Source organism: Candoia aspera, chromosome 6 (assembly GCF_035149785.1).
Source record: "Candoia aspera isolate rCanAsp1 chromosome 6, rCanAsp1.hap2, whole genome shotgun sequence".
Lineage (NCBI taxonomy): Eukaryota > Metazoa > Chordata > Lepidosauria > Squamata > Boidae > Candoia > Candoia aspera.
Window position 1 is genome coordinate 65,539,342 of NC_086158.1, and position 26,063 is coordinate 65,565,404.

General features: G+C 38.9%; 1 protein-coding gene across 4 annotated transcripts in view; it reads left to right on the forward strand.

Annotated features, from left to right (window-relative positions):
• DOCK1 (dedicator of cytokinesis 1) overlaps positions 1-26,063 on the forward strand; it is a 489,239-nt gene that overhangs the window by 271,531 nt on the left and 191,645 nt on the right. For all 4 annotated transcript variants that reach the window (XM_063307343.1, XM_063307344.1, XM_063307341.1 and 1 more), the window contains exon 29: positions 11,037-11,131. In XM_063307343.1, coding sequence (XP_063163413.1) covers positions 11,037-11,131 — 95 coding nt within the window. The remainder of the gene's footprint in view (positions 1-11,036; positions 11,132-26,063) is intronic.

Sequence of the window (26,063 nt, forward strand, 5' to 3'; positions counted from 1 at the left end):
CCCCTCTTTTGGGGGAGATGGGTGGTAATTAAATTTGAATAATAAATAAATAATAAATAAATATTCCACTAGTGCAAGGTAGAGTTTCAGAGCAAAGAACAGAAATCAATTATTTTTCTTATAAACAATGCCATTTTTATTTTTATTTTTAATGTTAAGGCTTAAATTATGTGTGCCAACTCAGCTACAGTATATGACAGAACAATTTGCAGGCCACAATGAAGCAAATAGTTACTACTGCTTGGCAAGTACAGCTTTATATGGAAAAAGAATATATTGCTTCAGTTTTACCATAAAAACAATACAGACACTTCAAATGAGGTGAACAACAGCACTGAGAATGTTTGCAGGAGCTAATCACATTACACCAATGCACAAGACCTGTAAAAAGTCTATGTTTCAAGGTTATCTTAATACCCTGACTAGTTTGGGACCAGGCTCTCTGAAGCAGTCTTTACTCATGCATCTGCCCATGTTTCAAGGGTCAGATACATCGACACCGTCCATCAAATTGTTCCCTTTATGGTGTAGAATAGAGGACGGATCCTACTTTCCATCTCTGTTCTGCTGCTGTTATTTACATTAATGGGTTAAAGCTGAAATAAGCAAAGGCCTCTCCCTTTGGAACTGTCCATTCTAATTACCCACAATACTGTTTGCAGTGGCTCTAAAAGTTTCAAGTTTATTAAGCTCCCTGCTCTTCTATACTGTATCTTCCTTGTAGTCCACTTCTCTTTCTCTCTTTTCTCCTGTTTTACCTGTTAATTGTCTTCCATGTTTTGCTGATAATACTTTTATAATAAGCATCAATCTATTTTTGCTACCTGAATTGAATGGCTATATATGCTTGCTCTGATCTGGATACAGAGAATTGACTGAGAGCACGCTGGATGCAAAACTAAAACTTGAAATTGCCACCTGCAATTTTCCAATATTATGACCAGTATTTAAGTCTTGCATTCTACTCCATCAATAAGAAATTTATAGACTTTTGAGTAGCCCACATTTCTAGTGTGTTATTCCTAAAAAAATCAAGTTTAGCAATATATTTTATATATTCATTTCTGTATTGTCTTAAAATTGCAATTTTTTGTTATGATCTTTTTAAATAATAATGACTAGCCCCACTGTGTTGGGAAAGACAGTTTAAAATTTTGTCAAACAAAGTAGATGCAGAAACCCGTTTTTCTCTGTTCTTAAAACCCGTAGTTCTCTTTTCTAAAGTTAATGAAAACAGAATTAACTTTTGTTGCCTGTTTATACCTGCAGCTGAGTAGTTTGAAAGATGGAGAGTTGCCTTACTTATGTATATACTACTATATGTAATAGTGTGGAAGGGAATCTTTCCTGAGCCAGAGCCAGAGCAAATCTTTACTAGATAGCAACAGATGGATTTTGTAGCTAAGGCAAAACATAAACTGAATTGTTAACAGTCCAAGGTTTAGCAGAAGTGCTCACAATTGAAGTAAAAAAGTAAAACTATAGTACTTATTCAGACTGAGTTGAAGATAAAAATGTTTCTTACTGGTAGCCAAAGTTCACAGGGAAAACAGAAAGTAATGGTCAGGTCTACATGAGGAATCAAAGTTTCCAGAAAAGCTAATATAGCTTGCAGATAATGCATAAGGTATGCAAAGTTACACTATTGTAAAAGTTGTGTCAGTACTGTATTGCATGGCATTCCGTAGGATTTAAAATGCAGGATGTTACCACCTTTTACCTAAGCAAAGCCAGTAACAGTCAGCTTTGTTTACAAGTCAGGTTGCTCAGGAGTAGTACATTATACCCATGTAAAGCATCCTGCCTCATATCCTGCCCCACACAATCAATCATTTCCCATCTGTATGGTCTCTGTTTCCTATGGTCTAGATCAGTGCTTCTCAAACTACCTGTAATAAAGGACCAAGGTTTATTATCGCCAATCTGTTGCAGATCAATACTTTTATAAAATATAATAAAAACAAATTATTAGAAAAATGATTTTTTTTTAAAAAAAAGACATACGAAAAAACAAACCCATTTTTTATTATTGGAGTCAGCAAAGATATATTTCAAGAAATATAATCAGGACAAACACAACATAGGAAAAAAGAAAAGAATAACAGAAACTGAAAATTGTTCATTGAAAGTACACGTATAGGCAATTAATACAGAGGACAAGTGTTATGTTCATAACTTTTTGTTGTTCTGCAGTAATAACTAAACAAAAAGTTTCAAGTGAAGTAGTAAAGTAGTGATTCATATATTAAATGCCTATATATACCCTTGGAACAAACACAACATATATCAATATTTACAGTTTTTAATATGACAAATTAGCTTGCTTCTTGCTTGTAAATTTATCTGATCTAGGTTGGATTGATGACAGTGCTGCTCACAGGGGATAATGTATATCTAAAATGTTTCTCTGTTTTGTTTTAAGGACAGTTATAATAGAGAAACCAGTCTCACAAAGTTATGTTGATGAGAAGAACAGGTTTTAAAGCAATTTCAGAAATCTCAGGATAATAATTTTTAACTTTTATCCAAAATGAGGCAAGTGATGCTGTATCAGTTCCAACAATTTATCCTGTAAAGTTATAGTTAAATTTAAATTATATTTTGATGAAAGAAATTAGGGATAAAAATAAATAATACACATTTTACTTACCTAATTTAGCTAACTATGTTAAACTATAAATTAAAAACAGCTTGATTAAAAATTAAAATGATTGTAACAAAACAAGTTATAAAAATAAATCCTTACATTTTCTCAGATGTTTATATATCTTTGAGTTACAGCTGACAAACTAACCTTAAAATATCACACATTATAATGTGGTCCTACTCTGCATGACTATAATGCAGCTTACACCACATGTAAGACATGTGCAAGTTCAACAACATCTGAACCAGGCTATATCCTGTTCAGTGAGACAAGTCCACTGATCACACGCTTGGATGTCACAACAATGTCAAATTGCTATAAAATTTTCTAAACACTCTCAAATTCTGGGCTTATCTTCTTGTAGACCAGTAACAAACAGTTCATGGACTGGCACCAGTCTACAGACCACACTTTGAGTCACACTGGTCTAAATCATTAGAATGCAACTCGGATATTCACAAACAGAGAAGGCATATGTCTGCCTCACTACTGATGCTAGGTCCTCTTTTTTGAGCAACAGATCTAGATGCCTCATGTTCTTTTTCCTCATCCCCAGGAATGATTTATTATATATGTACATCTATAGTCATTTTTTTCTTTCTTCAACAAAAAGTCCCTAAGGGGTTTCCAGTCACTAATAAATGTAATAGTTGATCTATCTCTTAAGCAAACAAGTTAATTTTGCTATCTCTGCTAATTCTATCACCTTCACCGACCATTCCGTCATTGTGGGTATATCAGAGTCCTTTCATTTTTGTGCATATAGTAGTCTCGCAGCAGTGATCATATATAAAAACAGTATTCTGTGACTCATTTCTAGTTGTCTGTCCATTAATCCCAACAAGAAAAGTTCTGGTTTCAGTTGAATCTTCGTCTTTAAAATTCTTTGCGTCAGTATAGAATAGAATGTCTTTATTATGGTCTTTGACCAGCCTTTACAATAAAAGAAAATAGTTTAAATCAGCAACTCATTGTCAGGAAAAGGGAAACAATAAAAGAGTAAAACAATATACCTAATTAAAAGTTTTGCGTAATTGTATAGTTTGATAAAAATATTTGGCCACCTGGTATGTGAGTGTAGAATCAGCATCCCTTAAAAAGGAATAAACGTAAAATCTGTCAGTGTGACCCACAAATTTAGAAATAATTGTGGCAATCAGAGCATGTCTTTGGGGCATCATAAAAAGGACACTATATGAGGACATGGGCAAGAGTTTCTACCTCCCTGGATCCACAGGGGCAAAGTCTCTGTGAATAAGGAGTCCCATGAAATCTTCCTGCCAAAAGAGCTGAAGGGAGGGCATCAAAGCGAGCTCTGGAAAAGGCCCATCTATATTTGCTTAAGGCGATATTGTATAGTTACCCTGCAGTAGAGGGTTTGCAGCTATCTAGAATTTGACAATAGAATTTTGGAGCACTGGTAGTATTATTTTGGGAATCAATGTCCCTAATTCTTTCTTTTACTATTGATTTGGCCTTTTCCAGAGTTAGTTGGCCTAAATATTTAGGAGAGAGGCCAAGACTACAAAGTTCTTTTGTAGTACGGTGCCAGCTGTCTGACAGCAGCAAAGGCATCGGGCCTGTAGGATCGAACATGATTTTGAGTCCTGAAGTTAAAATCCTGATCCAGGCCTGAGCCTTAATACTTGGCACGTTAGCTTCAAGCCTCAAAATTGCATTGGGGTGCATTTTGGGGTACCAAACAAAGACCTAAGGAAATTTGATTGAATGGTTTCATAAGCCCTTAGGTTTGTGTATGGGCCAAGTTGTATCCCATATAGTAGCTGGGCAACTGTTTCGTCCATAAACAGTTTAATTGCTGCTGGGATATAATTTGCTCTCTGTTGACTGTAAATTTTATTATTGCTTGTGAGCTCTTCTGGGCAGCAGAAGTGGCATAGTTTACCTGGGCTGTTGATTTCCTAGAGGCCTGAAATACTGTGTCCAGGTATTTAAAACATTTAACTTGTTCTAGTTCATGGGAGTCAATTGTCCACTTTTGCTTTTGTCTTTTATTAGAGGAAACTAGGACTTTAGATTTGTCAAAATTAATTATTAATTGCTCCTCCTTACAGTAGGATGCCAGGATTCTTACAGTAGTGCCCGCTTCATGCCTATGGAAGACAAGGAGAAAAGAACTCCTTCATCTCAGGATGATTTGTAAACCAGGGGTATGACATATTTAGACCTAATGCCCTATGATAATGGTTATGGTTACCAATGATGATTCAGATTTTCTTAGAATAATACTATACTTTTTCAGATTGAAAACAATTCTCTGACAGGGTCAAGCTTGAAATTTCATTTGTGAAAATTTAATTGCCTATTGTGTCTGTTTAAGTATTACTTTGGAAGTCTGACATACCAACTCTCATACTGTTGGGAAATTATTTTATTATATTATTAAAAGTATTAAAGAGAACACACCAAAAAAAAAACAGAATATAGAGTAAAGAAAACAAAGGAAGAAAAAGAAAGAAAAGTGCCAAAAGAAAAGATAAAAAGCAATAGAAAAAAGAAGCTTCCAATTTCCTTTGCAGCAAATATAAGTATGATTACAAAAATAAGTTCACTTTTTTCTATTATCTTTTTTTTTCTAATCATCAAAACCACAAATCATAAATGCATGTATTTCTGTTTCATGCAAAAAGTCCATAAGGGGTTTCCAGTCAGCCACAAATGTAGATACTGTTTTTTCTAGGACATTACTTTTCTTTCTGATGTGGGAGTTGATCTTTGGCTTCACTGACTTCTTCTTCTCTTCCTTCATGAATCACAGTCTAACCTAAAGATTGTAAGTGGCATAATTGAAACAATGTTTTTTCTACAGCCCAGCATAATTGTTTACTATAGCATATTTCATGCACTTCCTTACAAATGATTTTCCCATACTCATATAGTTCCATAAATTGAAGGTTTCTGGGAAAGAATTTTATATTTTTTTTATTCCAGAGTTTGAGGCTTATGCTAAGTTACTTCATATCATAGAAGTAATTTCATATATGAAATCTATAGATGCTTCATATACTTTCCAACACTTATAATGGTCTTTCTGGGAGGATTTGCGAGATTTTCATGTCAGTGCTGGTCCTCCAAGCAGCCAGACACTGGGTTCTATAAGGTATTTGATCCCTGTAGGAAACCATCAGAAATGATTGTGCAGCTGTTTAAGAGTGGAAATTATTTATGGGACAAGAAGATAAGTAAAATCTCAGACCTGCACCTTTGAGTTTTCAGCTTCTAAGTAAGCTGCCAATTTCCTGAGAAATCTGTTTGTTAGCCCCTTCCACATTTACCTGGGGATGACTGAATGTTGTTAGTAAAGAAACCAATCAAATTCAAGCCACTGTTGCTATCACCTTTTAAAGAGACCAGTGCTCTGAGAAAATTTTGGTTGTTTGGTTATAGGCTGCTCCGACTGCCTTGGGAGAAAGGCAGTGGATAAAATCATTTGTAAGGAAGTGCATGAAGCATCGAAGCAGAATACTGGAATTTGATGGGGGGGGGGCAATAATATTTTCCCCTGATGCTTCCCCTGATGTTTGCTTGTGTCCATTTCTTCTCTCATACAGTCTATATCTCTACCGGCTAATCTTTTGAGAAAATCAATCACAGCTATTTCTGTTATGCTGCCCCGAGAACCTTTGTTAAGGAATAGTATATAAATGCAAAGGCTAAGGAAATATATAGTAAAAAAGAAAATATTGTATATAGTAGAAACTGATGCTGCATATTGTGTGAATCTCAACCTTCTTATAATCTTGCTATTTTTCACTGACTGTGGTTATACTTGTCTGCAAATAGCATATTTAATTGGATGCCATGTTGGACTGCTTTGTTATTTTTAATTTCTATATATGAGGCAAAATGTACTTTATTTAAAAAATTAAATTGGAACTGATAAGAATTTGCAGAAGTCCTGCAGCTTGCATATTCTGTAATTTTGCTTCTTCTTTTCCAAATGATATTTCATCTGCCAAGGTGAGATTTTTAATCTAATCCCTTGTTTTTAACCCATTTTATCTGTTGTGTTTAGGTTTGGATTAATTAATATAAAAAATGTGTAGGCTGCCTACCTAAAGGCTCAAATTAGTCTTTGAAGCTTTTTTTAAAGTCTATAATGATGAAGCTGAAACAGTCCTGTCCCTTGTGCCCACCAAAATAATTGTTCCCGTTATCAAAAGCTTGAAAAGCGTTTGCCTGCTAAGTTTAAGGTGTTGGACAGGCTGAAGGAGGTGACAGTACTTCTTTAAATAATTTGTTCCCAAACACATTAAGGCAAAGGTGTGACATCTCTAGCCATGTTGGGTGGATTTGGCAGAACTGCAATTAAGCTACATTCTAGGCAGTTTTTAAATGACATGGTAAATTGCAAACTAGTTAACTACATTCTATCGCATGATTGTGTAACATGGGAACCCAGGAAATTGGAAATATTGAGTAAATCATGGTTAAGTGAATCATGAGTAGGAAGTTATTGAGAACAATCAAATGCAGCCTTGTCACTTGCTGCCAGCAAAAGGCTGATATTTCCGATCTATATGCTAAGCCCCACATACCTGACAAACTCAAGAAGCAGGAATTACATGGATTTCAGAAAGGAATCTTTAATACTACTCAGGGTAAAAACATAAAAGTTCCCAGACAGTTCCCAAGCCAATTAAGGTGGAATCTCTTCAAAAGATTTCCTTTGTACAACCTCCCCCTCCTACCCATCCCTTGCTGGTTACCCTTTCTCTTCTCACAGCCAGTGAACTACTCTGCCTGGTTCTCATAATCTGTTACACTATACTACTTTCCTGAAAGCTGAAGGTTGTAATGGTTGCCTAATCCCAAATACTCAGTCTCACAAGCTCGGGCTTAAAGATAACTGATTTATTAAAGGAATAGTATGCAAATACAGAGAAAGCTGAGAATGAGCAAAAGGCTTAAAAGCCTTGCCGTCAATCCAGTCCCGCCCTCAGCACTCGTCAGCACGCACCCCCTCCCAGGTGCTAGCAACCGTTACACGCGCCTGGGAAAGTAACCTTGAGTAGGATTGCAAACCCAAACATACATTCCAAAGTTTCAAAACAAAGCAGAGCGCCCGAATGGAAATTACCAGGAATGAGCAAGCCAGGAATACACGGGAAAACGGTTTGACATGTGAAACGTTACGATGTTAACAGAACATTGAAACGGGGAACATGACAAAGGTTGTCTGGAGAACCTTGAACACTCTCTAGGCTGAAAGGACTGGATGTGGAAGAGGAAGGTGAACTGAATTCAGGCTGAATGGAATTATTGCTGGATTTCTGTATATTGAATGATATAGGGAGTCCATGCTTACCGACCACTTGTTCAGCAACCATTTGAAGTTGCGACTGCACTGAATGAGCAGTACTTATGACAGGTCTTCAAAGTTTTTGCCGTTGCAGCACCCCCATGGTCACATAATCACAATTTGGGAGCTTGGCAACTGGCTCGCACTTATGATGGATGCAGCATCCCATGGTGACATGATTGCCATTTGCAACCTTCCCTGCCAGCTTCCCGCAAGCAAAGTCAATGGGAAAGCCAGCAGGGAAGGTCTTACTCTGGTAAGTCCCTCCAGTCTTCCTGAGCTCATGCCCCACTGTGCTCATGCCCCGGCCTTCTTGTGCTCATGGTCCACTGCACTGTCCATCCCCCAGCTTCCTATGCCCGCACCCTGCATTCTCCACTCTTCCTGCGCTGGCACACAGCCTGTGCCAGTCCTCCCAAGCCCTCCTTTAGCCCCCCCACCCCCTTGTGGCCCCCCCACGCTCTTTACCTAGGACTCTTGCTGCTTCCCACTTAATGACGCACACATTTTGGGGTTATGACAGCAACTGGGACTGCCAGGATTGTTGTTGCTAAGTGATGTGGTCATGTGACATCACACTTTACAATTGCATCACTTAGTGATGGCAATCCCAGTCTCAATTGCCACCATAACCCAAGGACTATCTTTAATGTCTTTTCTGAATGCCCCCAGGCTGTTCCTTGATGAACAGCATTGCCTTCTTTATATCCTCCTGGATCAGACATCAGCACTGAACAGTGTTGGGTGTGTGTGCTTTTATTACTTTTAATTGGTAAATCAGTTGCAATCATCCTTGAAGGAGACACATGCTATTGATTACACATGCACTGATAATCTTAGGAAATTGTAGTAACACATTCTTCATAATACAAATCTTGAAGATGGCCCAGAAATTTCAGCTGGTCCAGAAGGCAGCAACAAAGTTGGTGAACAGTGTCAGAGGTGTCACACTTCTCCAAAGTTGAAAGAGCCAAACAGGTTACTTTTAATGTGGTGTTGGTATTTATGTTTTTGTAAACTACCCAAAGCTTTTTTGAAAGTGTGCAGCATTTATATATGTGAAATAAATCAATATCACTAAGAAAGAAAAAATCATCTTCTATTAGCTTGCTTTCTCTGGCTAGTGGAGAGAAGTCTGGAAGCATTCAGCAAGGAAGATTCATGTTCTTTTTTTCTCCTGATACTGTACAGTCTTGCTCTTGAAAGAAAACTGGTGAGAAAGGACAGATAAGATGTTATGCCTTCATTTAACTACTTAGTCTTATTTTCTCTATCTGACTACTTATTGCAAGAAGCTGTTATGGAAGGAAGGGGGGAAAGTAGTGATAGTTAGAGCTCAGAAAACAATATTCATGCATCCAATGGAAGTGTGTCAGGAACCACTTAGCTACTCCTGCTTTAAAGGCACTCTCCATTACTCTTCATCTGAAATGACTCTCTGGATAGGTTTCATAAGACTGATAAAACAAGACAGGCCATGCTGGTAGCTTACAGGCCATAACAACATGGAGGAGGAAAGAAGAGAAAAAAGTATTATTTAGGCAATTAAGTAGTAACTCTTATAACCATTTATCTCAATTATAACAGTCCATGGACAAGAGTGACAAAATGGAGTAAGAGTGGCTAATGGAGTAACTCTTCTTTTTCCATAATTCCCTCTGCTGAATTGCTAGAGTTATTAGTATTTCTGTTTATAATATTAGGCTGAAATGTAAAGTATATTGTTTAAATGTGACAGTAAATGATTGTCAATAATTTGTTCTTCTAACTCTGTGTTTAATAAAGGGTGCAATGTAGTCTACAAAGTATAGGAAATTCATCCTCCAAATTTAGCAAAGATGTATAAACCCAATAGCTGAAACTTGCAGGACCTTTAATAAAGTGTGCATCTGGAACCATAAAATATTCAAAGATAATTCCACAGGTTCAGTTCTGCCCCTATGCACTTGAGTATAAATCCTGTTGAAATTATGGCTATACAATTATTAAGTTATGAAGCAAGGACATCAAGCATTTTATTAGAAAAGGAAGCACCCATCTAATTGGAAGAGAGACAGCATGCTAAATTAGCAAAGTATTAGGGTTGTTGGAAAAATTGTCAAGCTTCACCATGATATAGAAAGCAATAAAACTAATGTATTTAGTTTGATTACTTAAAATAAGTGGAGATTACTGAACATGTTAGGTGTGTTCTTACAATGAAATATTTCCATTATGTAATGTTAGCAACATATGTTAACAACAGCCACTTAACAAATTTTAAGTATGCAAGGTAATTCTATTCATGTCAAAATACTCATTTTCACTGATACTTGCCAAGAATTACTGCATATTGTAGCTACTCTTTGAATTTGGGAATCTGGTTGAAAATCAATGTTTATTTTATTTTTCTGAATGGAGAAGCTTTTGAACAGTTACCGTACTGTGCCATTAAAATCCTGTGCCAAATTAAAACAAATCAGTTTGTAATATAACAAAACATTCTTGATTGCACATGCTCTCCAGATGTTTTAAACTGAATCTTTCAATCCCCAATCATTGACTATGCTAACTGGGATTACTGGAATGTATTTATTATTTATTTATTAATTTGATTTATATGGCTTTTCCATCTAGGCATAGTAACTCTGGGTGGCTGACAACATATGAAAACCCAATCCAAAATAAACAAAAAACACCAATACATAAAAAGTATAGTAACAACTGAGGTAAAACCCAATCTGCAATAAAATAACAGTAAATAACAGTACCTCACAGTAGTGAGGGATTTGGAATTTTGGAACTGTAGTCTGAGACATGTTGAGGTTATTTATTCCTGAGTATCAGTTTTGTTACAAATTGGCTTTACTCTGAGTTGTCATTACTAATAAAAATGTATTATGATATGATTCTTGGGGGTACCATTAAAGCAGAAATTGCTACATGATATAGTGTTGATTAGAGGTAATTAGATGTATTTATTTGTTCACAGTTTTTTAATTTAATTGTAAATGTCATGAGCTTTCTCTTCCATTGTTCCTATTCTTTATGTAAAATAGCAGTCATATGTTTTACTTTTTATTTTAGGACTTCCTTATGGAAACATTCATCATGTTCAAAAATCTTATTGGGAAGAATGTCTATCCTTCTGACTGGGTTATAATGAACATGATGCAGAATAAGTAAGTCCAAAGAAAATCAATGAATTTCCTTAGAAATCAGTTTTTTATTACATGCATGTAAACCTTTCACTTTATCCAATTACATCATCAATATTCTCTCTATCTCACACAGGAAAGCTTTTTTATCACCAGACTAAATATTCTGCCATCCATAGTTAAAAAGGGGATGTTTAATAGTACTCTACTCGAAGATCTCCAGTGACCTTGTTCAGACATGGCAATAGAGAGAGTATCACTGATTTTGCTCTGCTGCCCCTTGTTTCAAACCTGGTACTTGGAATTACTGAAACCATTGTTAGCTAACTGCTTAGGCTAGCTTGAGGAAGAGAACGCTTTCTCCTTGCTAGCAGATCAGTCCACAGAAGTGGATTGCCTACTGCTTGATTTAATGAGGTTCATGTCATAATTACAATCTATAATATTTGTTAAATATTCTTCCTTTTATAATAATTCCAACAGAAATAGAAAAGCTCCTTGAAAAATCTTTTGGAGTAACTCTTTTGTTACTCCATACATGAAAAAGCTTTGCGACTCATCAGTTTAATAGAAATGATTTCTCCGCGTGATGGGGTGAGCTCCCGTTGCTAGTTCCAGCTCCTGCCAACCTAGCAGTTCGAAAACATGCAAATGCGAGTAGATTAATAGGTACCGCTTCGGCGGGCAGGTAACGGCGTTCCGTGTAGTCATGCTGGCCACATGACCACGCAAGTGTCTACGGACAAACGCCGGCTCTTCGGCTTTGAAACGGAGATGAGCACCGCCCCCTAGAGTCGGACACGACTGGACTTAATGTCAAGGGAAACCTTTACCTTTACCTTTACTAGAATCTCAGTTAACCAGCACCCATGGGGATTGGTAGATGCTGGATAAATGTACTTTCCAGTTGCTTGAGGGTTACTATTAAAAATAGGTATGTCAAGTTTGGACTTGCCTTTCTGCTAGAGAGGGATCGGCCGATCCCTTTCTGGCAGAGGGGTGGGTTTGGGCTTGGCGCACTGTGCTGTGCCGATCCGGTCCCTTTGTAGTGGAGGGGTGGGTTTAGATACCTTTAAAAAGGTGGGTTTGGACTTGCCTTTCTGCTGGAAGGGGATCGGATTGGTGTGGCGTGGCACGGAGCGCTGGGTTTGGACTTGCCTTCCTGCTGGGGGGGTCGGGTTGGCACAGCGTGGCACGCCAAGTTTAAAGTTATCTTTCCACTAAAAATTGATTTTATTTAAATTTTTATTTAATGTATTATTTCTTCATTTTTTTGCCAGTTGCTTGAGAGTGCCAGTTGCTTGAATTCCGGTTAACCGAGATTCTACTGTACTATTTTTCTCCTCTCATTTGTCCATATTATACTGAGGTTCAAATTAGATTACTATGAATTGTACTTCCCAACCATCAGCAGCTCACTTCATCAGATGCACTAGAACTAATGAATTTGGTTCATCTCAAAAGTGCTACCAAACTTTGTATCTATCTTTTGGCCATAGATGAACCCTGTGTTCCCAATCAGCATTTTTAATCGAAGTATTCTTTTGCACGTAGACTCCAAAAAGTGGTTACTCTGAAGTATCTATTAAGGTCCTATATCTTCTGTATGAATTTGAGCAATAGAAATACTCATGCTAGTCTAAGTGTGTGATTGTAGAATAATGTTCCTTAAGCCATTCCTTACATACAGGTCTAAGCAGCTTCCCATTTTCTGTTTTTATTAAGTATTTAAATCTGTAACTTCAAATCATTTCTGCAATAGAGAAGCTTCAGTAAAGAGCTTTTTTTTTTAAAAAAAATCTGCCCTAGAATTCAGCTACACCTGTATTCTGCCAGTATTATCTCCCGGCAGAAAAGATCTTTTGAAATAGAATTTTCTCTGATATTAATTTTTATGGCCATAGATCTTAATAAAAATTAAGGTATGGCTCTTTAAATTGTATATTCCGTTGCTATTGACAGGCTTCTCTTTAAAAATGGCTTTTTTGGAAACTTAGTACATATGATTTACACAAAGTATCAGCTGTAAATTTATGCATTGTAGTTTATTTTAAAGTAGCTTCTTTGCATGATCTAATCCTCCAATCCTATTAAAATTGTTGAAATTTATTTGCATGTAACTATCAATGTTAATGTACTGTTTGCAATTTGATGTGGACTAGACGTAAGGCAGTCTTGTTTTGCTGACATCCCTGCCAAGTTCAAAATGCAAATAACTAAGAAAGCTTTTCATACTCATGGTCATCCTACATCAATTTATGAAGAAAGTAACAATATATATTATTCATTATTTCTTGTTTGCTTTGAGGGGGAGTTCAGACAGTTCATTGCAATATATATATATATATATATATATATATATATATATTGAAAGAGCTAATTTTGTTTTCAAGAAGGAGATGCACACAGAGTAAAATCTGTGAGATGTGTGCATGTTACCTGGTACAGTAGCGCACATTACAGTTTCCATTCTGAATTATGTTTCCATGGTTCTTTGGAAAAGAGTGTGACTGTCCAGAATGTATTTTGTCTTTATTAATAATGAAAAGCAGTTCTGGGACTTGACAGGAGGTCTTTTCAATTCTTTGTCGGCTCAAGTAGAATGAGTAATATAACATGCTTTTTCCCCTCCAAATGCCATTAACAATGCCTCTTAACTGCGCATTATTTGCTAATCAGTTCTCCAGGAATAGAAATAGTTCTAAGTTTCTGTGAAAAGAATTTGCTATTTTGAAAATACTGTCATTTGTTCTCGGATGCTTCTATGAAATGATATAACCTGAAAGTTTCCATTTTGAAATGAAGTGAGCACTTTAAAAAAAAATAGTGATCTATGTTTCAGAAAATCATCAATATTTTTACTAATTTTTTTAAAGAAAGGATTGGAAAGTGGCATTCTGATTGAATAGTGTAAGGATTTCAGTGATAATTGAAATGATTATAATATAATAATAATAATTGAGGATATGGAAGAAGGGAATTGTCCAGGTAGATAGCCTTGAAGATGGCTTTGGATTACAACTCATAAAACTCGTGAGATTAGTGTAGTGTAGTATAGTTAATAGCCTGTGCTTTATAATGTATTATTATAAGAAGTCAAGGTTCCTAGTGACTACTTGGAAACAATCATGTAATGGGGGAGGTGGACAAGGCAATACTAATTTGTCATTCCTTCCCTCCAGGAAGTATTCAGCTTCCAGGGTCCAACTGGTATTTTTGATATTCTTTTATGGTATTCCATTTTTTTACTTTCAAGTTTGGCTAGAGTCCTGTTAGTATCTTTATGGTCTCCCATTCAAGTGCTAAGAAGACCGGATCCTGCCTATCTTCCAAGCCTAGATGAGATCAGCTAGATGCTGCCACCTGCTGAGATATTAAGGTGGAATAATAATTAATCTTGTGATGAAGTAGCCTCAGTAGTTATTACAGTACATACACCATGCAGGTTAGATTCTGCTTTCTTTCTACATGAATTTGATAAATGCAATGCTTGCAAATCTAATTAGCATCAGCTGGCTTAAGCACTGTACTCATCAGGGATATAAGTTCTAGGATGTAATTTACTTTCTCTGGGTTTTTTTTCCACTGGTTGATTGTAGTCACTATACTTCAAAATGTTTATCTGGTTGATCCAATAAACCAAACCATATATCATCATCGTCATTAAAAGAAGCAGTCTCTGCCAATATACTGTTAGATGAAGTCCTCTATATAATTGTTCTGAATGTTTTGTCTTAACAGATAGTATACTCCAAGATTCTTTTCCACATTTTCATTTTCTAAATTTAATTCTAGTTCCAGCTCTTTCAGGTGTTTGGGCGATCTGTTGAAGGTTTTTGCAAATCCAATTACAACTTTATTCTCATGACCCTTGTTAAATGCTACTTGCTCTCAAAACTAAAGAGTTGTATTCCTGTGTCTGAAGTCTTAACATTAATTCATTAGAGAAGGAATAAGGAATACTGCTTTTGGCAACCTTCAAAATATGTTAAGAGAGCTAATGTTTTCTAAACATATAATTAATGCTGAATGTTCAGAAATCTTGAGTTTAAAAGCATTTTTATATAAGATCTATTATATCTGGGTGTGTTGTCTTTCAAGACAGGGTTGCCCCTTCTGTGATATAAGAAATGAATGATTATTTTAGTATTGTCATTTGATGGCTACATGACTTTAAGTAGTTAGAAGGAATGAGCAGTTATCAGTTTTGCCAGCTACAGCTATTACTGTTTTAGATGGTTGCCAATTCTCATCATGCTCTGGTAATCACCTGCCTGAATTACAGTAATTCTTTGCATTATTTATTGCTTTGTTTTGTTTTGCTTTGCTTTGCTTTGCTTTATTTATATCTGCTCCATTTGAGCACTTTTTTGAGGGATTACCATTAAAAATCACCCAAAAGCTTCAGCTAGTACAAAATGAGGCTACTGCAGAATAGTGCAGAACAGACCATAGAGTGCAGATTTTTGAAATCCCAGCACTTCACTGAAACTCCCTTTCTTGTTGGGTCTATGAGCTGATGTGATCCTCTCATTCTGCCTAATGCTATGCCAATCTGGTTGATAGTTCCTATTACAGGTACCAGTGGTACATGTGCAAAGAGTGGAGAATGGGGAACACTTAATTACCAACTTGCATGAGTTATTTTTGTGTTGAATTTTTTCTTAGAGGGACATTCTAAAAGTACTGACTAGATATAATGATGGCTGTCCAAATTTAGTAAGGAAATGATTAAAAATGCTGTTAACCCAATGAACTGAAAAGAAAATCAAAGAGATTAAATTAGCCTAATTATTTCTAGTTTTGCATAAAATGAAAGTGATTTGATGGTTTACAAGAAGGGACTGCTTCCTGTGACACATTGTCCATACCAACAGTCAAACTATTACATCTACTTGATGTACCTTTTGAGTACTTGTTTTTAAGATGGAGTGGTGTGCTTCACTTAGGAATACACAGTTTATGGGTGCCGGTTTTCTAGCAGTTAGGAATATATTATTTCATTACATACAAAAACCAATTGCTTGTATAGAACTGAATAGATGGATTAACAGTTTGGGTCCCTGGTCTGTGACATTTCTTAAGCTTTACCATAACATAATATGTTCAATATTCATCAACAGATACATAAAAAATCCACTTTTGAAATTCTGTTTAATAATTATATATTAATATTGATAATAATGTAATGTTACTAACCCTAATCATGTACATGGATTTGTTTTATTTGATTTTGTATGGCATTTCTTCCCTGGGATGTTATGTACTACATTGGGTTGCTTTATTTTACAGTAATATAGTTTAGGAAAAACTTCAACCATGTGTAGAAATACTGTTACAATCTGTATAGTGCTGAAAATAAGCTGAACGTTCGTCATAGTTTATGCTGCAATACTTGTTTAGATTTCTGTCCCCTAGTGTGTAATTTCTATCGATGAATGAGTCAAAGCCAAATTACAATGCTTTTAACATGATTAAATATTTGTTTATATTTTCAGTGCTATGTGTATATCCTTTTTTGTGAATGGATAAGAAACCTTTGGAAATTGATGATCCTCTTCATAGGTCCAATTTTAGCAATCTATCCACCCCCTGATAATATCTAACTATCTATCTATCTATCTATCTATCTATCTATCTATCTATCTATCTTTCTAACTTCTAGTTTTCCCCTTGTTTTTCTTCTCATTGAATTAGTCAGTAGTTGTTAAGTCCTGACTGACAGTTGTCACAGCAATACCGATCAATGAGGGGAAAGTTAATTTGCAGTAAACACTTAGAAATTCACAATGTGCATACTTGTATAGATAATTAAAATCATTAGGTAAAGGTAAAAACACTATTGAGCTTGATTACTTGTTGATGTAGTTTACTTGGAAACAAGTGATTTATTATTATCTTCCTCTTGGATCTTTTTTTTTTTTTTTTAATTTTACAGTCTAGCGAACAGTTCTGGAATTCTTCCATCCAAGAATGGGGCAGTCCCAACCTTACTTAGCCAGGAGGTTCTTTGGTCACTTTATTAGTAGGGCTTGTTGTCTTTTTTCTTACGTTCATAGTTTCTAATAAATGGAATGTAACCATAATTATCCTAATTTTTAAAAGTATACAAAAGAAGATCCAGTCAGTTACCACCCAGTGAGCCTCCTTAAAACAATCAGCAAAATCTATACCAGGCACTTGCATTGGAAATTTGCAGAATAGTTAGAAAGGAGAATCTTTTAGCTCCTGACAGGCAGACTTCAGAACAAGCTGTTCTACTTTGGATCAAGGTTGGGTGATATACCATCTAATTGAAAAACATATCCATGCTCTCCGAACAACTTTATATGCTATATCTTTTGCTTTCAAGCAGGTCATTGGCCCAATATCTAGACAGATATTATGGTGCAAATTAAAAACCTCTTATTGCTTATTCTCATACAACTTTTATGTATTAATGCAAACTTGAAGGTAAGATGCAACGCTGCAGACCTCAGTTCTGATTTAGTGCCCACAGAAAAGGAAATTAAAGAAGGCTGCATCCTTGTTCCACTTTTATTTTCCACAATTTATGCAATTGTGGGGCAACTAAATAAAGAGGAATATCATTCTCCAAAAGCAGCCAGTAGACCAATAACATCCCTGCTTTATGCAGATAATGTAGTCATCTTATCTTTGACTCTAATAAGCCTAAAGAGAGCTATGAAGTTGTTGACCCCCCTTTTTTTTTAAATGAAAACCACTCATTACAAATTACTTGGAAAAAACTAAAGTTATACGTTTCACAAAAGGCCCCCAAAAGTTACACTGGATTCTGGACAGACACTTTATTGAGCGGATGAACTGTTTTAAGTACCTGGTTTATAATCCAGTCCTTGGAAAACAAAATTCCCACATTGGTCTATCCATTTTGAATGCCCAGAGATCTTCAACAATGATTACTTCTTTGATGCTGTATGAGTAGGATATATTTCAGGAGCATTGAAACTCTTGAAGTCAAGGTATTGGCAATTATTCTTAATTGGGCTCACTTAAGCCCTAGTGACAACATACCAGTTGTCACACTGCGTGTCAACATAGCACTTTGAAAGAAGCAGGACTTACTACAATAGAGGCCAGGATGTGGATAAACATCTTTAGATATTGACTAAACTAACATTTTGGAATCAGGGTTTGGTTTCACTTATGTTGGTAGCAGTTTTCATTCCACCCAGAGATAGAAAATTGAAGAAAAGCAGCACCATTATAGATTTTTCCCTGGGGCATTCCTAGGCCTGGAGCAGGCTATGTTAATACTTAAAAGAAAGAACTTCAATTTAGAGATGTAAACGTTCTGTAGTGCATTATCTTTCAGGACAATAGTAAGAAATCATATATATTCCTTCAAACTAGGAAGGCATTTAGGCCAGTGAACTATCTGTAAATGTTGAAGACATTGCTGTGATTTCATCAGCAGTCCTTGAGGGCAGGTTTATGAAGATCCCTTTTACAAAAGGTTTTTTTCTGTGTGGTTCAGTGTCTGTTGAATCTTTGGACCATGTCTTGCTATTTTGCAAATTTTATAAAGATCTCAAAAAACCTCTGCTAGATCTCCTATTTAACTGATAACTTGGACATTCTGAGTTAATTTTATTTTTAATATCTCTTACAGGATAAAACCCTGTAAATAGTTAATTTACATTGTGAAGTCCTTGGTGCTCTTTGAGCTTGGTTCTTTGCTTGCAGATGTGACACAGACAGACTCAACCATAGTTTCAACTGGGAAACTGTGAGCATCCTAGACCAAGCTAAATCCAAAACCGCTAGGGAATTCCTGGAAGCTTGGCACTCAGACAAATCATCCATCAATAGACACATACAGATAAACCACATTTACACACCATTCTAAAGAGACAATAAAAAGCTAAGAATGAAACAAAAAGACCAGAACACATCCTCTCCAGCAGCCAACACCCAAATAAGCAGGGATTAACACCAGACAAATAATCAAGCAGAAAACAATACCCTAATCAAGGAACTTGTTGTTGTTGTTGTTTATTCGTTTAGTCGCTTCCGACTCTTCGTGACTTCATGGACCAGCCCACGCCAGAGCTTCCTGTCGGTCGTCAACATCCCCAGCTCCCCCAGGGACGAGTCCGTCACCTCTAGAATATCATCCATCCATCTTGCCCTTGGTCGACCCCTCTTCCTTTTGCCTTCCACTCTCCCTAGCATCAGCATCTTCTCCAGGGTGTCCTGTCTTCTCATTATGTGGCCAAAGTATTTCAGTTTTGCCTTTAATATCATTCCCTCAAGTGAGCAGTCTGGCTTTATTTCCTGGAGGATGGACTGGTTGGATCTTCTTGCAGTCCAAGGCACTCTCAGAATTTTCCTCCAACACCACAGTTCAAAAGCATCGATCTTCCTTCGCTCAGCCTTCCTTATGGTCCAGCTCTCGCAGCCATATGTTACTACAGGGAACACCATTGCTTTAACTATGCGGGCCTTTGTTGTCAGTGTGATGTCTCTGCTCTTAACTATTTTATCGAGATTTGTCATTGCTCTTCTCCCAAGGATTAAGCGTCTTCTGATTTCCTGACTGCAGTCAGCATCTGCAGTAATCTTTGCACCTAGGAATACAAAGTCTTTCACTGCTTCTACATTTTCTCCCTCTATTTGCCAGTTATCAATCAAGCTGGTTGCCATAATCTTGGTTTTTTTGAGGTTTAGCTGCAAGCCAGCTTTTGCACTTTCTTCTTTCACCTTCATCATAAGGCTCCTCAGTTCCTCTTCACTTTCAGCCATCAAAGTGGTATCATCTGCATATCTGAGATTGTTAATGTTTCTTCCAGAGATTTTAACTCCAGCCTTGGATTCCTCAAGGCCAGCTTGTCGCATGATGTGTTCTGCATACAAGTTGAATAGGTAGGGTGAGAGTATACAGCCCTGCCGTACTCCTTTCCCAATCTTAAACCAGTCTGTTGTTCCGTGGTCTGTTCTTACTGTTGCTACTTGGTCGTTATACAGATTCTTCAGGAGGCATACAAGATGACTTGGTATCCCCATACCACTAAGAACTTGCCACAATTTGTTATGGTCCACACAGTCAAAGGCTTTAGAATAGTCAATAAAACAGAAATAGATGTTTTTCTGAAACTCCCTGGCTTTTTCCATTATCTAGCGGATATTGGCAATTTGGTCTCTAGTTCCTCTGCCTTTTCTAAACCCAGCTTGTACATCTGGCAATTCTCGCTCCATGAACTGCTGAATCAAGGAACTACCAAGAAGAAAACCACAGCCCCACCAACATTGGCAGGGCACACTACTGTATAACAGGGAGCAAAGCCCACACTTACTAACACTGATGATGTTACCTAGTTGGGTAATGAAATGTGTGCAAGCAAACAGCCAAGCTCAGAGAGCACAAGGGACTCCATAGTTCAACCCTGAGCTACATATATTATCTTCTATTGAATTTACATTGTTAGCAAAAGAACTTGTGAGCAATTAGTTAAGTTATGGTCTAGTGGGAGTAGCTAAATTTTTACTGCTACTCTGTGTTTCTTTTTTATAGTTAAAACATGATTTGATTTAAGGAACCATAATATGGTTGTGACTATAGTATATCAGGTTTCTCTGACTAAGAATTTGGCCACTACTTTTCAGTACCAATTGCAGCCTCCAAGTCACCTTCAAGGCAACCCCACATAGAACATGTAGTAGTTGTCCAATTGGTAAACCAGCTGTGGGTGGTATACAGCAGAAACTGTGAATCCAGGAGAACCCCAGGGACAAACCAGTCCACTTGGAAGTGCAGCCCTGTGTTGAGCAAACATCAAGATGATTTCAGATAATGTAGATATTTGTGTATGAACAATGTCTATCTTGATAGGGTTTAATCTGAATTTGCTTCTCCAATCCTTTTAAACTTCAGAACACCATTCAAGACTTCCACAGTGTGAGGAATGTGGGGTCAGATATCTCAATAGCAATAATCCTCGCTATAAGTCATTTAGGTTTTAGGAAGGAAATTTTATTAAGATACAGTCTCTTTCCATTCAAAGACACAAGTGAATCAGATTCCCTGTATCCCTCCCTTAAACTTAACACATTTTCCTGCCTTTCTTTTGAAATTGAATCTTTACAACTGCTTTCAGTTTTACAACTCAGTTCCCAGGCTGCATTCCTTGGGTTGGTATCAATTGTAGATAAGGAGATTGCCAAAGCATTTCAGTCCCATCTTTGCTGTGTCTGCTGGCAATGTCTCTGTTCCCAAGCAGCAATCCATCTTCCCCCCTCCCTCCTGTACATTTCATGACAGAGGAGAAGAACCAGAAACATTTTATGGCTTCTGGGACGAGCCTCTGACACACCGCATGAACAGTCCAGCCTATTCAGTGTCACCGACATACTGACTACCCTTTCAGAGGGTGGGAATGAATAGAAATGAAGGCAGACATGCCTATGCAGTTAACAAGTATATACTGTACAACACTGTTTATTGCTATTCAAGCTATTCAAGTTTAGTGCAAAGTGTATTTACTTTTAGTCAATGTGTTTATATATCTACCTATAGTGAATAAGTGTAATATGTAATATTCACTAATAAATCTAACTATAGTATACTACCTGATCTTAACTAAATGACTTAAATTTCTACTCACTTTATAAGACAAACACTTAGCTGCTAGTTCCTGCCTCCTCACTTATCTTCAGCACTGACTTAGGAAGCTAATAACTTTTCTCCTTAACATACTCTTGCCCAGTTATCCAGGACTTGGACCACTTGGAGTTTGCTTTCCGCCATCTACAGTCCAGAGCTGGGTTTTCCTTTCTGCTAGATCTTTTTACAGATTCTTTCTTTGGCTTCAGTCGCCTCATGCTCCTTTCTGGTTTCTCTCCCTGGCCATGGATTTTCTGGCTCCTTGTTCTCCAGCTGTTGCCTCCTCTGCTCCATATCTGATCAGCTCTCACTCAGCAACACCTCCTACCAAACTTAGAAGAAAACTCTTTATTTTTTCTATCTACCTGCTCTGGCTTCTTTATACTGTATTCTGTATACTTCTTTATTTTGAAACTTACATGCCAGTTTGCAAGGAATTCCAAGAATTTAAACTTTTTCTTTTCTCTGCAACTGCCTACATACCCAAGCTGATAGACCACTACAGAGAAAAAATCTGACCTTGACAGTCTCATGTAACATTTTTCTGTTTCAGGGCAGTTCACCTTTCACAAACACTTCACCCCAAATTGATAGATGATCTTACCCAGTAGTGTCATGTAAGTGTTAGTTAGCTTACTTTTATGATTATGTCCAGTGACCAAGACTGAGTACAATTTTAAGATAATTAGAATACGTCTGTCTGTCTGTCTGTCTGTCTGTCTGTCTGTCTGTCTATCTATCTATCTATCTATCTATCTATCTATCTATCTATCTATCTATCAAATTTGCCACTGCCCATCTCCCCGGAGCGGAGAAACTCTGGGCGGTTTACAATATAAAACAATAAATATATAATAAAATTTCAATATAAAACATACTATAAAACAATTTCACAGAGCTACCAAATATAATAAAATCCAGATGGCTATGGCCTCATTCTGTCATTGTATAGGAGGGGCACTTCAAGGTACTAGCCAGCCCCAAGTATGACTATTCTCCTCCCTGCCCCAAGCCTGGTGGCAGAGCCAGGTCTTCAATTTCCTCCGGAAGGCTAGGAGCAATGGGGCTAATCTCACCTCCAGGGGCAAGATGTTCCAGAGGGCGGGCACTACTGCAGAGAAGGCCCACCTCCTGGACCCTGCCAGATGGAATTATTTTATCGACAGGGTCCGTAGCATGCCCTCTCTGCATGATCGAGTGGGGAGGGCTGATAAAACGGGGAAGAGGAGGTCCCTTAGGTAACCTGGTCCCATGCCATGTAGGGCTTTATAGGTGATAACCAACACCTTGAATTGGACCCGGAAGCAGACTGGTATCCAATGCAGCTCGCGTAGCAAAGGTGTTATGTGCGCCCTTCTAGGGGCACTAAAAATAGCCTGCACAGCTGCATTCTGGGCCAGCTGAAGCTTCTGGATACTCTTCAAGGGTAGCCCCATGTAGGGCTCATTGCAGTAGTCAATATGGAAGATAACAAGGGCATGAGTGACTGTTCAAAGGGCCTCCCGATCCAGGAAAGGGCGTAACTGGTGCACAACATGAAGCTGTGCAAAGGCCCTTCTGGACATGGCTGCCACCTCTTTGAGCAGGAGCCGTGAGTCCACGAGGAGCCCCAAGTTACGGACCGGGTCTGTCTAGGGCAGTACAAACCCATCCAGAACCAGCAATGATGAAGTCCTGGATATGGAAGAGCCCTTAACCCACAGCCACTCCATCTTACCAGAGTTCAGCTGAAGCCTATTGTTCCCCATCCAGGCTCCTACAGCCCCCAGGCACCTGGAAAGGGCAGCTACGGCATCACTTACAGCTGGGATGGAGATATACAATTGAGTATTGTCAGCATACTGATGATACCTCATCCCATGGTGATGGATGATCTTACCCAGCAGTTTCATGTAGATATTAAAAAGGAGAGGAGAGAGTACTCAGCCCTGCGGCACCCCACAAAGGAGGGGCCGTGGGCCCAATCTCTCCTCCCCTATCAACACTGACTGGGACCCGCCCTGGAGGAAGGAGGTGAACCAGTGTAGAATCACACCACCCACCCCCAACTCCCTGAGCCAACCCAAAAGGATACCATGGTCAATGGTATCGAAAGCCGCTGAGAGGTCAAGAAGAGCAAGGATGGATGCACTACCCCCACCCCAGTCCCGCCAGAGATCATCCATAAGTGCGACCAATGCCATTTCCGTCCCATATCCAGGCCTGAAACCTGACTGAAAGGGGTCTAGATAATCCATTTCCTCTAGAACCCTCTGGAGCTGTAATGCCACCACTTTCTCAACCACCTTCCCCAAAAAGGGCAGGTGGGAGACTGGATGAAAATTATCCAGTATAGTAGGGTCTAGCGATGGTTTCTTGAGGAGGGGATGCAGTTGGAAACACCCCCTCCCTCAAGGATGTATTGACCATCTCCTGGACTCAGCCACATGTCACTTCCCATGCTGCTTTCACCAGCCAAAAAGGACATGGGTCTAGATGACAAGTAGTATTTACTGTCCAGAGGATCCTGTCCACTTCCTCAGGTCCAACAGAATCAAACTGTTCCCAGATAACATGGTAAGTACGATCCCTGGGTACCTCCACAGACCATGCCTCATGCTTGGAATCTAACGTAGAATGGATCTGAGCGATTTTGTCTTGCAGATGCTCCGAAAACTCCTCTACACGGCCTGTAGGTGGGTCACTGCACCCACCTTCCCCAACAGAGATTGCGTGATTATAAACAGGGCTGTTGGGTGGCATTCTGCAGACGCAACAAGGGTGGAGAAGTATTGATGCTTCGCTGCCCTTATTGCCACCAGGTAGGTCTTAATAGTGGCTCTAACCAGTGTCCGGTCAGATTTGGTCTTTGTCTTCTTCCAGAGGCGCTCTAGACGTCTCTTAATCCTCTTCAGAAACCTCAGCTCCTCTGTAAACCATGGGGAGCATCGGGTACAATGAGGTAAGAGAGGTCGCACAGGCGCGATCCTGTCCAAGGCCCCGGCCACCTCCCTATTCCAGTCTGCGGCTAGGACCTTTGCTGGACCATGCAGCAGATCATCAGGTATAACCCCCAGCTCCCCCCGAAACCCTACTGGGTCCATCAGTCACCAGGGGCAGACCAATCAAATGGGTCCAGCCTCCCTGTGGAGGTGGGCGGCATAAGAGAATCTCAGGGCCACCGGGGCATGATCCGACCATGACAATGGGGATAGCTGTAACTCTCCCCTCAGGTCACATTGCCACTGCTCTGACAAGAAAACTAAGTCCATGGTGAGGCCACCCAACTTGAAGAACAGGGTCTCACAGCTGGCCACTTGTGGGGCAGGGCCCCTGAAGGCCACCAGAGACTCTCAGATGACAACTGCCACCCCTCCTCCCCTGCCCTGGGGTCTCAGCTAGTGCCATGCCGTAAACCCAGCCGGGCACATTTCCGAAAGGGGCACCCCCCCTTCAGGGCCCAGCCATGTTTCGGTAATACATGCCAGGTCTTCCCCCTCCTCAGTGGTCAAGTCACATATAAGGGGGGCTTTGTTGTTAACAGATCTGGCATTGAGTAGCAGCAGCCGGAGATGAGGGCCCCTATTAATCTGCTGACCAGGGCCTGGGTCTGAGCACAGAGGGCCGGAACATGCCACCGGTAACCAACACCGGGGGCGTTTTCCCCGAAGATGGCCCGCCTTCCGGCTCCCGCCATAACATCCCCTACCCGTCACCACCTCAATAAAACAACCCGCCCTGCAACCCCCAGAGACTTCAAATCCACCTGGCCCCACTCCTGCACCCCAGAGTCCCCAGCTTGAAATAGAGATCCCTCCATCCACTCACACACCCTCACACATACACAGTTACTCACAGTGCAGTGGCAGGCCCTCCGGCGCACCAGCTCATGCTCTCGGCGCCGTCTGGGCCAGCCATCACCAATTCATTCACTCTTCAGTCACAATGCTCCCTGTTCGGCCTCTCTCACTGGTCAGCCAGGGGCATCTCATTCCCTCCCCCTCACCTCCTGACTCTCACTCAGGAGGTGAGTACATATAAAATAAAGCATTATAAAGAATAAAATAAGACATTAAAAAAATCTAAAGAGGGGCATGGATCAGGCCTGCAGACAGCACAATTCATGCTACAGAAGATTGTACCCATTTCATTAGTTTCCACAATCCCTAGTCGCACAGCAAGATTTTGCCTCTCTCATTTCACTTAACTGTACCCAACTGGTATCCAGACCAGAATGAATATGCATATTTGTAGGTTTCACCTGGAGGGAAACCTACAAATTTATTTGGATGGCCTAGGAGTGTCTTGTCCCCTTCATTCTTCCCTAAAAGTCTCTGGGTCATCCTGGACAAG